Source organism: Typha latifolia, chromosome 8 (genome assembly GCF_019914945.1).
Source record: "Typha latifolia isolate L0001 chromosome 8, TyphaL0001v2, whole genome shotgun sequence".
NCBI lineage: Eukaryota > Viridiplantae > Streptophyta > Magnoliopsida > Poales > Typhaceae > Typha > Typha latifolia.
Genome location: NC_133093.1, coordinates 10,037,532 through 10,050,331, shown reverse-complemented (window position 1 = coordinate 10,050,331; position 12,800 = coordinate 10,037,532). Strand labels below are relative to the sequence as shown.

The 12,800-nt window shown below is 37.4% G+C and overlaps 3 protein-coding genes across 5 annotated transcripts; 1 reads left to right on the top strand and 2 right to left on the bottom strand.

Moving 5' to 3' along the window:
- Positions 1 to 492: 492 nt before the first annotated feature.
- Positions 493 to 4,421, bottom strand: LOC140794404 (uncharacterized). 2 transcript variants are annotated; one of them, XM_073146415.1, is made up of 6 exons: positions 4,098 to 4,421; positions 2,697 to 3,364; positions 2,418 to 2,610; positions 2,096 to 2,160; positions 1,779 to 1,989; positions 493 to 1,177 (listed from the first exon to the last, which is right to left on the bottom strand). In XM_073146415.1, the coding sequence occupies exons 1-6, from the start codon at positions 4,281 to 4,283 to the stop codon at positions 839 to 841; spliced, it is 1,662 nt and encodes a 553-aa protein (XP_073002516.1). In that variant the 5' UTR covers positions 4,284 to 4,421; the 3' UTR covers positions 493 to 838. The 2 variants fall into 2 exon arrangements, with proteins under 2 accessions (XP_073002516.1, XP_073002518.1); XM_073146417.1 differs by lacking the exon at positions 4,098 to 4,421 and adding an exon at positions 3,449 to 3,513.
- Positions 4,422 to 6,594: 2,173 nt separating this feature from the next.
- LOC140794038 (heavy metal-associated isoprenylated plant protein 39-like) lies at positions 6,595 to 7,527 on the top strand. Its single transcript, XM_073145848.1, has 3 exons — positions 6,595 to 6,728; positions 6,847 to 6,925; positions 7,203 to 7,527. Exons 1-3 carry the CDS (start codon positions 6,720 to 6,722, stop codon positions 7,370 to 7,372), a joined length of 258 nt encoding a protein of 85 aa, XP_073001949.1. The 5' UTR covers positions 6,595 to 6,719; the 3' UTR covers positions 7,373 to 7,527.
- A 2,915-nt stretch (positions 7,528 to 10,442) lies between these two features.
- On the bottom strand, positions 10,443 to 12,535 carry LOC140793513 (uncharacterized). 2 transcript variants are annotated; one of them, XM_073145030.1, is made up of 5 exons: positions 12,352 to 12,535; positions 12,067 to 12,279; positions 11,841 to 11,978; positions 10,900 to 11,487; positions 10,443 to 10,722 (listed from the first exon to the last, which is right to left on the bottom strand). In XM_073145030.1, exons 1-5 carry the CDS (start codon positions 12,443 to 12,445, stop codon positions 10,652 to 10,654), a joined length of 1,104 nt encoding a protein of 367 aa, XP_073001131.1. In that variant the 5' UTR covers positions 12,446 to 12,535; the 3' UTR covers positions 10,443 to 10,651. The 2 variants fall into 2 exon arrangements, with proteins under 2 accessions (XP_073001131.1, XP_073001130.1); XM_073145029.1 differs by having other exon boundaries at positions 12,067 to 12,270; positions 12,352 to 12,487.
- Between the last annotated feature and the right edge of the window lie 265 nt (positions 12,536 to 12,800).

The following is a 12,800-nucleotide window of genomic DNA, read 5'->3' as shown; positions in this document are numbered from 1 at the left end:
TAATAAGAAAGGTCCGATAGCCTTCAAACAAAAGATTTAAACAGCTAGATGCAAATGGAGTGGTAGGCCGTCGGCACTAGACAAATTGCAATATTGGTGGGAGATCTCATCTCTTCCTGCCCCTTGAAATCCATACTGACCCATATGCCTTAACTCAGGCAGAGGGCCCTCTGTTCCTGTGGTTGTCCTCTGAGCTTTCCTCGTGTCTATAATAAAAATAAAATCGCCATCATATTTGTTTTGTCGTTCTCTATCATATTGAAATAATTCACTACTCCAGCTTCATTAAATTCAGAGAGTTACGCACTCTAATTTGTTTACCAACTTCTTAAGAACATGGGCAAAATTTTATTATTCTAAAGTTGAGAGATCCGTAGGTTGCTCTTTTTGTATAGATTACACCAGTAATTGCAATCTTTCGAAGTTACTAGATTTCAGATAAGGCCATCTCATATATTGGGTAATTATAAAGGACCATTTCAGATTGACCCATTTGCAAACTGGGACATCTTTTTTTAATTAATGATTGCGACAAACCACATGTCCAACAGTATGAATGGAACAAAAGAAATCTTGATATAGAGGTGACTGTTTTTCGAACACCGAAATAAAGATTCAGATGTATATCAAGATTCTCCTTTTCCACTAAGCAACATTAAGGTTCATAAAAACTTGAACACTAAAATATTGCAGATGATAAATCCCGTGATTAACTAGTTCTCGAAGTAGGGATATAGCACAAAAGTTGACTATTGAGAAGGGAATCCTTCTATATGCAAATGTGAGAACATGTACATCTGGATGACTACATCTCCTACTGCTTGTTGGCCTCCCTTTCCTAGGCTCTTTGCTCCCACATCTCCACTTGCTTTATTGAATTATCCTTTCTCCTTTGTAACTTCTTCAACTCCACAGGACTGAAGGGCGGAGGCATCTTGCAAGGATTTGAATCTTTAGGAGACTTCACCATAGAGTCCATCATGAACTTCCTTTCGAGTCCTTTCGCTGGGCAAGCCATAGATTCGGCGCAGAGTTCGATGGCATTAGGGAGTATAGTTGGTTTGTACCTCAGCAGCTTGGCGTACTCGGATAAGAGGTGAAACATGTAATCATAGACATAGTCCATCTTTAGATTTTCTTGAATGAAGTTGCTTGCTTCCTTTCCTATATTTTGTGCCTGTCAAAGTGTCCATAGACAAAAAAATAGTACATCTTAAAGCTTATATAAAATGTGGCAGAAGCAAGATATATAACAACATTACAAATATTCAATGGCTATTGTAATGTTTACCGGGATTTTTGGTTATGTTATAGACAAGAATAGATATGTACACTGAACAAGTGTACAAACTTACATCTTTCTGTAGATATGAACATGCATATACACTACACAAGCTATTAGCATCAGTAAATATCAATATCTCTTGACGAATGCAGTCAATATAGGTATAACCTATAGACTAATATCATATTTATAGAATTTATATTTATAAGTATCAGCTCTTCTAACAGGTCTAGCCAAAAGGATTGAAAAACTTTTTATTATCGAATAGTGTATAATAGAATTTTTAAATTTTTTTTAAACAGCACCCAATAATTCAATTTCGAAGTTGCAATTTATGCAACTAAATTTCAACCTAGAATTGAAATTTATACACTGTTTGTACTATAGCTGTTATCAGTGTTTATTAGGAAGACCTGACCTTGAGCTAATATGAAGCAGCATAGAGAACACATGACTTCACTATCTAGCAGAGGAAATTAGGATAACACAGTACCTTTTTCTTGTGTGAGTTACCCCAATCCACAGCAAACTTTATGGACCTGCATTTGTCATCCTCCCTTATTGGCCAGTAGTGCTGCACCGGCATTAAACCTCTCGTGAAGAAATCATAGTATTTTGGCTTCACCACCAGTGTAAGTGAATCACATGCCAAGATGTACTTCTCACTAACTGACCATGCTGACCCTTCAATGTAGATCTTGAATCTTCAATCAGTTTTTGTGCAAAGCCAGACCCCACAACCAACCAAGTTTCAGCTTCTATTTGATATTAGGGAAATAATATACCCCAGGAACTAAAAAGTGATTTTACCTATGAATGCATTGCCTAGCCAAATTTGACTCCTTGAACCCTTCCTGGCTCTCTTTGAACCAATCCTACAATGAATTTAGCAATAATCAGGCAGAACATTCTAATACAGCAATAAAGCTACTAAGAATTTCTTCAGGAAAGAGATTATTTGTGCTGTGCAAAGAAGTGATAGCACTGAACTGCTCTTATATTGACCATCCATCAGAGAAGCTTTGTTAGCTCATCAAGATATGCTTGTTTAAACAATCTGTATCATAACTAGTTTTTTAAAAGAAAAAGAAAAAAGCTGCCTCCCAGAATAGAGAACAGAAATTGTATGTACCTGAGCATAAATTCGAGCATTCCAATCATGGGAATCAGAGACATTACACTGGAGCAGTTGTTGTCGAGTCACGGCCACTGCTGGATTTCCCTTCCAGTAGGCATGTGGCTCTCTATTCATCCAGCTTACCTTCTTGCTCCCTTTCCATAACTCCGCCCTGAGTGCCTCCCATGGCTTTATATTTATCTCCGGCCTGCCAATTACATATAACCAGTTAATTATCCCCTGTAGACTGAGACACTGGATAATTTTAAAGTTCCAAGGGAAAGATCGAATTACCAACCCCAGAAGGACCAGTCAGGGAACACAATGTCGAGGGTGGATTCATCACCACAGTATCGGAACAATGGAGGTGGTGCAGAGGCATTGTGACCTCGGTAGAATTTAGCCTTGACAACAGGCCAGTCAACACAGTCAAACATGAGGTCAATATCAGGAACACGGCCTGGGTAGCGTCGGAGCAGCTGGAGGATTCCCCAAATAGTAAGGACATCTCTTGATTGAAAGGCTCGCTGGTAGCGTTCTACATAGGCATGGCCATTAACCACCACCAAGCGGAAGTTAGCAGTCCGACGAGCTCTCTCAACCATTTTTCTCGTTATTCCAGTGAATTTCCATGGGCGAAGGTCTTCGTAGATCCAGCGGAAGTAATCCGGGCATGATCCTGAAGGAGAGGAGCCATCAGGGATTGATGGAGATATAGATGGGCAAGTGTTGGTTATTGTTTGATTTCCAATAGGACAGGAGAAGGGTATCACATTTGGTGCTGCTCTTGGCTTTTGTTTTTGTGGATATGTTTTGGGAGGATGGCTATGGTTGCTTATTGCTGGTTTTGGCTTTTGTTTCTGAGGGTATTTTTTGGTTGGGTGGCTATGGTTGTGAGCAATGGTGGTGTAGATAATGGGATTATCAGCATTAGCAATGGTGGTGGTAGTGCTCAGTATAGTCTGCAAGTAAGAAATTAATAATCATAAGCAGAACATAAATGATAATTGACAGAAAACAAAAAGACTTGGCATATAGAACCTCACATAGACCAAAAAAAAGAGGAAAGGGTAAAAGTTATTGAATGTGCGGAGCAATGCGAAGCTCAATATAACCTGTTGCTGACAAAGCACTTCTTAAACTACGGAATCCAAAACCAAATTTCCTGGACCAAGAAAGATTCTTTACAAGAGTTCAAGTGAGATTAGGCTAAATTTTGAGCGTAGTTGGCTTCATAATATTAAAAAAAATTGCTTTATTTAGCTAAACATAATTCAAGCTTGTGCATTTTTCTTCAAATTTTCTCAAGTGAACCTATGCAACATAGAGGATTCAAGACAAAGTGACAGGTGCCTTGAACAAACTCAGCTATCATGCTCCTTAGTGAAAGTAAGACCGTAAGAAGAAAGGAGTGCTAAGTAAAGAAAGCCCAAAATCTGGAAGCTATAAATAAAGCCACATGCCATCACATGCATGCTCTCCTTCTCCCGCTTATCCGATAAATGCTTGCAGAGTAACCCAATGAATCCCCCTTACCTTCCCAAAATCGTTTATACGATGATTAATGCCTCCGAACAAGTGTAATTTAGGAACCTTAGAACTCCGGTAAATTTTGCATCTGAAACCCTACATTTCAGCGAATTTATGGTAGAAGAGCTGCCCTAAAAACTGAAAATAATTGAATGTGGGGCTTACAGTACTGGTGATCCAGCGAGCATAGATGAACGCGCAAAGGGCAATGGCGAGGAGGAAAAGAAAGAAGGCGCTGGTAACCGGAGAGGAGCTCTTCCAGCTCTTCTGCAATCGCCGACCCATCGCCATCACCTTCATCATGTCCGCCGATGAGACCCGATCCATTCCTCTTCCTCCCAGTCCAACCATTTCCTCTCTGGGAAGTGGAAGTGAAACTCGTGAGTCGTGACCGCTTTGTTGTTTGTCTTAAAACCTGGAGAGGAGTCGAGGAGCATTTGTCACACTTATAGCGATCACAGGTGTCAGCAATAAACTTGGAAACGGCGATTAACTATTGCAAGTCTGTACATAGAACACTGTAACAGCTATACTTATTTATGGGATTAGAGTGCGTTTGGTTGTAAGATACGATATATTCGGACCGGTAACATACCCTTTGATACTATTGATTTCATATTTTCATTTTAGTTAAATGCTTGACTTATACATAATTATATATGAAATAACTAAATAAAATTATATTTTATCTTTTGTGATTTGACTCAATTTCATAAGACCCTCGAATATTTTAATTTATCATAAGACCCTCGAATATTTTAATTTAACCACTTAACCAAACTGTAATCGATTGAAATGTAATTTCTATTTTTTCATTATATTTAGTTAAACTAGATATCAAAAAAAATTTAAGACAAAGTTATAAAGTATTAAATAAACTTTTGAATACATTTAAACTAATACTTATTGGATTTCGAATGGCAAAAATATGATAAATATATAATATTTTAATTATCTAAAATTTTAATCAGTATTATTTTAAATATTTTAAAAAGTCTATTCAATTCTTCGTAATTTTATTTCTAACAAAGATCTACGATATTTGATTAAGTCAAATATGACGAAAATTATAATTATTATATTTTGATTAAGATCAAGTGTATTAAGTGCTTAAGTTAAAATTATATAATTTTTCTTTATGAAATTAGCCATACCACACCGGGCAAAGTACAAATAACCAAATTTATATTATTATCCTCCGTACAAATTAGAACGTACTCGTTGTTGTCAAAATTCCAGGCAACCCAACAGTATTTACGTGACTTTCATTTCTCAACGTTATGCTTTTGTTCCCCTACGAGGAATTGAGGATCCATCAAATATTTACCAATTTATAAAATGATTTCTTAGGGCAAGTGAAGTAACCCATGAATTGGACGATCAAGACTTCGAGTTCCCATAGATTTTTTTTTTAAAAAAAATAGCTCTTCTTCTATGCCATTCCTATCCTTCTTAACAAAAATATATTTAAACGGTACAATTTAAAAGTTAGATACACATAATTTAATTTTCTTAACTAATATATTATTTTATATATATAATATAGTATTAGAATTGGTACCGGATATGAAAATTAGGTAGATTATGATTGTAAATTTTAAATAGATATTGAAGTATTTATCTTAAAAAAAATATTTGACTGATTTTAAAGAAAATAAAATCCGATGGATTTTTGTGAACAAATAAACCTCAAGAAATGTTCGTCGGATGGCACTCGTAAGATTCAGAAAGAAAAAAAAGAAAATGAAAAGCAGAGCAACCATGAAAGCAGAAGAGAGTACCTCTTCTAGCCTCATTTGGCAACTCGAAACCATTAATTCAACTGGAGGTGAAAATTTTCCTTTCCCTAAGGAAACATTAATGCTAAAGAAAATTTTACGCCCTTTGTATGAGATTGCGCGCATGCCAGATCCTTGGATCGACGACCGCTATGAATGTGTGGCCCAGCTCGCCTGCTCACAAATGCATATCCTCTAATAGGAACCACCCTTTGCTCTACCTAAAATTCCACTAGTGCTATCAACAAAATAAATAACAAAGGCAGCTTGAGCTTGGCTCAATATGGCTCATCAAGTTCGACTTGAAAATGAGTTAAGTTTAAGATATGCTTAAAAATAATTTTAAGCCAAGCTTGATCATATAGATTTGATAAGACTCAAATAATTATAATATATATAACATAAGTAATATTTTTTATACTATGTTATAATCATGTAGTATTTTAAATTTTATTTAAGTAGATTATTATGTATTCTGATCTTATAGAGTTTAGTTTTAAATTTTAATCATATCATATTTTTTCTAAATACATAAATATTTTTATTAGTTTATATTTTTAAATGGTCTATTTTAAGTTTGATTCAAGCCTAACTTAAGCTTAATTTAATTCAAGTTTGTTAGATTCAAATTTTAGTTTAAATTAATTAAGACTTAAAATTGCTTATTCAATGGCTCGTTAAACCTTGAGCTCGGTTTAAGCTTGAAATTAATCCGAATTAAAGTTATTTTAATTCACGATCATAAATATAAGCTTAAAATTAATTTAAATTCAGAGCTACGCTACATCAAGCTCGGCTCAATTACATCCGTAAGCTCCGCTCTATTTGGTGACATCAGACAGCACCAAATAGAAAAGGACATCAGAACTCACCTTGGGTCTTGCACTAATCAGCAAGGACAACAAATATATACCACGAATAGTCCACTTCCCCCATCTTTGCCGGTTGCTATTGCTCGTGCCATAGAGGAAAGCATCCTAAAAGCCACTCTCCCTTTTCTTCCCGTCAGATGGCGCAAGTAAAGTTCTGTCATCAGATCATCCTCAAATCCAAACTTTTTTCAGTTTTCAATTCTGCACTAGTACAAGTTCCATGCCTTCTAATTCTGCACTCATTCTGGTTTCATAACATAGCAGAAAGTGGTGCTGAAAATTCTGGCCATGAATGACGAGAAGACAAAGCAAAAGGCTATAGAAGCTGTTGCAGACATCTATGGTAATTATTTTGAAAAACTGATATTTCGATGATTTATATTCTCAGTTGTTTCAATAATTTAGCAATAAATTCTCTTCTATCCGTTGAGAAGGAAAATAAGGTAGGAGTTAATTCTATGAAAATAAGAGATTAATTACATATAGTCGGTGAAAATAACGTAGAGTTCAGCTGCGTACACATCAGTAAATAAGCATGTATTATCTAGTATGCGTATCTAACGAATATAAGATTTTATGCCGTATAATATAAAAATGTGTGCATTATTATTCTGGGGCAGGGATTGATTCCATAGCTGCTGATCTGAAGGAGCAAAAGATGACCATCACAGGTGAAATGGACACAGTGGCGATTGCCAAGAAGTTGAGGAAGATTGGAAAAATTGACGTTGTATCAGTTGGACCTGCAAAAGAAGAAAAGAAAGAAGATAAAAAAGAGGAGAAGAAATGATGCAACATCAAAACATCACGGGAGCAGTGAGGTAAATTATGCAAATAATTTTACATACCAGAAGGAAAAAAGAATGTTCTACGCCTCTGATTCCAGAGTCTACTATTATAAGCAAAAGATGGCTATTATAAAGATATGAAGATCTCTATTATAAACTTCTCGTGTACTGGTGAAATTGTTGCACTTAAAATTAGACAAATCGGCGTATAAGTTGCATGCACGCATGCTAGATTTCGTATTATGACGAATGGCTTATTATGCTTAACGTTGATATCTTTACTTAAACGACAGATGTCAGAAAGCAACACAATAGGATAGTTAACATTCAAGAAAAAAAAAACCTTTAGTTAAAACTACCTCCAGTATAATTTATGACCTTTGGTGGGGTGAGTACACAGTGTTTTGCTTGTGCAATATCACCAAGTAATCATATTCGAATGGGCTTTCTAAGCTGCACTGACAATTTATATTGCCCACTAGAAATCATATTCGAATGGCATCATGTGGTATATATAATTATATATCACCCGTTGTATCAATGATGCGCTGCCTCCTTTTATCTCTCTTAAAATATCGTCCAAATAAAGAACTGAAGCCGATGCCTGCCTTAAGAAACAAAGTAGAAGTACCTGTGTGATTCCATATTCTTTTACCAGTGATTGTGTGATTAATTGTATGGCAGATCCGTTATCCAGCATTTGTTGGTCAGATCCCGAGAAGTTCATTGCCAAGCCAAAGCTGTTGACGGATACTTTTAAACGCCACATATCTAATGTCCATTTACCTTGAAACTCGTATGTTATTTGTTCTGCAATCCTCTTTACAGTGACAGTCGATAGAAGGTTCTCCTTCCCTTCAAATTTACACCACTTTCTGTTTCAAGTGCTTACAGAAACGCAGCAAACATCTTCGCATCATTCTACATGGCTCAAAGAATCCACCTTATTCAGATAAACTACAGAATATTATGTCACTTGGCTTTTTATTAATCCTTACTATCAATGGAGATCTTCTCTCCCTAAAAACTAACCTGCTATATTGGCAAAAAAGCAGCACATTTTCTCTTTATACAATTCATATCTTTGGTAACATATTTATTCCATTGATATGGGATTAGTGACATGTCCTAAGAACATGACATCACTCATCTCCTCTGTTGTGGCAAAAAATGAATGGATGGTCTGCTACAAAGTTTTTGGGAGACGTAACACAATGGCCTCGAAGGTAATGCAGTTGCAGCGGCAGCTGTAGTGCCTCTTCTTGGAGTTCGACAGTTGCCTCGTGGTGAAATAAAAAGCTTCTCATCCGAAGGTTCTTAGGATGGTTACACCATTTTTTTTAAAGAAAGTCTATAGATTATTGATCCTATTATTTATTTCAAGCAATCAATTACAACATAATACAATAGAAGAAAGAGAAAATAAAATAAGAACCCTAAGAACAAGTTATATACTTGGCTGCGTTACAAACCATACAACACATATTTAAACAAGCAGTCAGGTACAAAATTACAAAGGAGAGAGCAGACACTTTAAAAGCAAGCCTCTCGCTTGGCCATTCGGTGGCACTACGCGAAGAACAGTATGAATCTTGAAAGACTGAGCAGTCCACCAAGACACAAACTCAGTAAGAAATTCAGGTTCATTGGTGATAGAGTCTAATGAGTTTAACAAAACACTTAAAAGATGTCATTTGAGATGAAATTCTCCTCTCTAAGCTGCAGACCTATCAAACTTTTCAGCCCACATGCCTTTGACGTACAACGCATTGACAAGTATAATCCTAGTGTTTTCATCCACGGATTGACTAGGAATGAGATCTTTAATGCGCCCACCATTGTCTTTCTCAATCCATTCATTCACTTCTCTTGCCACTTCAACTGATTTCACTTGATACATATCTTGATATGTCTCAATATATCAATCGCTACCTATCTATCAACAGGCACGATAGGCTTGCGAAGAAATCTAACTAATTAGATCCTAAAAATGCTAAATAATTAAAAGATAATAATACTTTTTTTTATAGAAGAAAATATATTAATACTTAGCCAGAACTACTAATAGAGCCGCTACTGTCAGCGATCAAAAGCTGCAAAAAGGTAATAATACTCAACGTTATAATAAGAATGTTAAAAAAAATTAATTTTTTTTAATATTAATCTCCTTCCTTTATATTGTTTACAATCTCTCTTCGCTTCGATTTTGGGTAAATTAAGACCAAGCCAAACCAAAAGCACAAACCATTCTCCTTGGTCACCGTCGGTGCATCTTCAGAGCTAGCGAATCCTTTGGTCATCATACAATATTCTGATGAGGCTAAGTTTTTTGTGTTTTATTTTTGTCTGCCAAAGTCACGGACGGGCAATACTAGGCGATTGACAAACTGCGATTGCAGCCGCACCCGTGGCCCTCTCAAGTTATCCTAAAACACAGATTACTGTCAAGTTGTCCTAAAATACAAATTACTGATAGAGAGAGCAAGAGGGAGGAAAAGGAAATAGAAAAGGAAAAGGAAAAATGAAGATTAGGAAGATCCACCAAAGTGAGAAAGACAAAAAGAAAATGCTAGAGAGATTTTTTTTTTTTTACTTGCTCCTAATCTTATAACTCCATATTAAGATGAATTTTTTCTTTGCGTGCAAACACTTTATTTATAAATCTAGTCTAATCCTCTATAATCAAAATTTTACTTAACTACCAACTTCCTCGTCCAATTGAAGTTATCCAGTTAATTTGCTAATGATTTATTAGTTGTTTATCTAAAAAATAAACATTCACAATTAAATTTATATACTAACTAAACATTCACAATTAAATTTACATACAAACTCCCATGATTAGTATAAATAACTGTAATCACTTCATCTCAATTTATAGCATATTACTCTCCTCTCAGTAGTAAGGATATTAAAACATAAGTGTAATAAAAAAGTTCTAAGACCCATAGTTGATAACATCGCATCGAAGCAACTTGTATACCTATGCTACGAAAAGATGGTCGAATCACCTTTGGACCGATCATAATGTGAGACTGCAGACCGCAGAGAGTTACGGTCGCGTGTTAAAGATTTGCAACTGTTAACACCAAATATTATTCTCATGGACATACATAAATTATCATTACAAAGCTTTAGAGATCCATGCAACATAATTATTCCATCCAAGTCCATCAGCACCAACAAGAGCACAAGAGAACAAACAACTACTTACAATATCTAGCTATTAACCAAACGGTAAAAACTTGGCCATGACGCTTTGCACGTCTTTTACTGCATGTCTACATATCGGATTTTTCACCGATATCCTTTACGGGGCTTGGATTCTGCGGCGAGCCCTCAGCTACATGACCTGCAAATAAAAATAAAACAGAATATCCATTCCAAAATAAACAAAAAATTGGTAGAGTATTTCATCAACTATATATGTTTCATAGGAAATACGCGCTCGACTACTAAATTTCCTTCGGATAGGACAGTTGGCAGCCCGCAATAAGATGGAAAAAGGTATAATATAATTAGGTTATACCTTCCACTTCCGTTTTGCCAACCGGCGAAGCATGGGATCCAGCGTTTCCACCGATCAATGAAGTCATCGCTCCACGTATCTTCCCAACGACCCCCGCCCCCTCAGTTCTCCCTTCGTTTCCCGTCGCCTCTTCCCTAACCTTGTGTTCGATCTCTTCGTTCCTCTTATGGATCGCGTCGGTTATTACATCACTCAGCGCCTTATCCTCCTCCCCCGGCTTGAGCTTCTCCGTGATGTATTCCTTCATAGACACCCCCTTATCCTGATGCGCCACCTCGCCACCCTCCGTTACGGTGGTCCCGCTAGGATGAGGATCGTGCACCTTCGCCATTACGGCAGTCCCTGCCCCTGCAACCTTATCATACACCGTTGATGCGATCTTCTTACCGTACTCGGTGGTCCCCAGAGCTGCGGACTTGAGCTTCTCTGCGTAGCTCTTCTGATGCTCCTCTCCTTTAGACGTCTCATCTGGGTGGGGCAGCGTGGTGGGGGAAGTGGACCCCGCTTCTTTACGGTCTTCGGGCTGGTCGGTGACGGTCATCGCCTCGAAGGATTGGATGACAGCTGATGTTCCTATTTCTTCTCCACCTGTACGACACGTCATCGATTTGTCCAGTTAAGTTAAGGCCAACTTTCGAGACAAAATTTCAAGTAACAAGTCCTGTATTTTACATTTCACACCTGCATTTTGTTACTTACGAAACCCCTACATTTTCCATCGTATAAAGGGAAAAAGTTACGCCAACGGACGTCACAAAATAATTTAATCCTAAGACTAGTATAAGTTATTTCGAAAGCGTTAAGCTTAAAATCTAGGCAAACTTAGCTAGACATGAAAAAGTAAATGTCACTGCACTGGAAATGATCAAAATGTGGCTTAAACTGCAAAGTTGCCTTACATGGGGTTCTATGTGCAAAATTTCTAAATTAGAATGAAGTACCTCTTGGTGCAGGATTCGCGGACATCGGTGAAGAAGGGTCCTCTTCAAGGGGTCCAGTGAAGTCTCCTAAACGGATCCTTTCCGGCTCTTTGTTCATTTGGTCGGTTACGATATCTGAAATCGCGGTAGTATCGTACACTGCCATCATCACCGTAGAATCACGATCATACGGTAATCAATATAGGAATTACGTACATAATTTGTGCATGAGTATATTAGAACATACTAGGGGCACCATGGACCTCCGGGTCGGGTTCTACTAGCTTATCTTCGTCGTCCTCATGGTACCCTTCCTCTTCCTCCTCCTCCTCTTCTTCTTCTGAATGGTGATCATGGTCGTGCCTCTTCTTGCTGATGGTATCCTTAATCTTCTTCACCTTCTCCTTCACCTTCTTCAAGACCGGTTTCTTTTCGTGATGCTCTTCTTCGCCTTCAATGACTACAAACGAAGTTAATACAAACAAACGCTAGCTTTACTTGCTAGTTTACTGCATGCATATGGTAAGCGTACCGGCATGCAGACCGGATCGGTGTGGGTCGTCTTCGTAGACATGGCCGGGAGTAGGAACCGCGTGGGCAACCGTTGCTTTAGCCGTTGCCTGCATAGCTGTGAAGGACGGGGGACTGGAGATGTGAATAGAGAGATATAAACGAGGAAGAGGATAGAGTTGAGGGTCTCGGTTGCCAGCACCAGGAGCACGTGGACACCTGAGGATGAAAGCGGCATATTGCTGGAGATACGTGGCACGCCTGGAGATTACGTGATGAGATGAACCTGGAAGTCTCCCTATCAATCATCATTTAATGCGGAACAACTCTGACCAGAAAACATCAACTAGTAATTACTTATGGTTCGCCATTTAGTTTTAAGCTTGTTCACATCATTTGCATGTAATGAGGAAGAAATTTGAATTCAATTCTTAGATATTTTGAGACGGTCCAGAGTGAGCGATGCTTAAA

Excerpts from the sequence above, each read along its gene's own strand:
- LOC140794404 (XM_073146415.1), bottom strand. The coding sequence starts at position 4,283 with ATGGTTGGACTGGGAGGAAGAGGAATGGATCGGGTCTCATCGGCGGAC. Across the intron at positions 2,611-2,696 it reads GACTGGTCCTTCTGGGGTTG|GCCGGAGATAAATATAAAGC; the intron begins GTAATTCGATCT and ends TGTAATTGGCAG. Across the intron at positions 2,161-2,417 it reads ATGCTCGAATTTATGCTCAG|GATTGGTTCAAAGAGAGCCA; the intron begins GTACATACAATT and ends AATTCATTGTAG.
- LOC140794038 (XM_073145848.1), top strand. Across the intron at positions 6,926-7,202 it reads AGCTGTTGCAGACATCTATG|GGATTGATTCCATAGCTGCT; the intron begins GTAATTATTTTG and ends ATTCTGGGGCAG.
- LOC140793513 (XM_073145030.1), bottom strand. The coding sequence starts at position 12,445 with ATGCAGGCAACGGCTAAAGCAACGGTTGCCCACGCGGTTCCTACTCCC. Across the intron at positions 12,280-12,351 it reads CCGATCCGGTCTGCATGCCG|TCATTGAAGGCGAAGAAGAG; the intron begins GTACGCTTACCA and ends CTTCGTTTGTAG. Across the intron at positions 10,723-10,899 it reads TGGCAAAACGGAAGTGGAAG|GTCATGTAGCTGAGGGCTCG; the intron begins GTATAACCTAAT and ends TTTTATTTGCAG.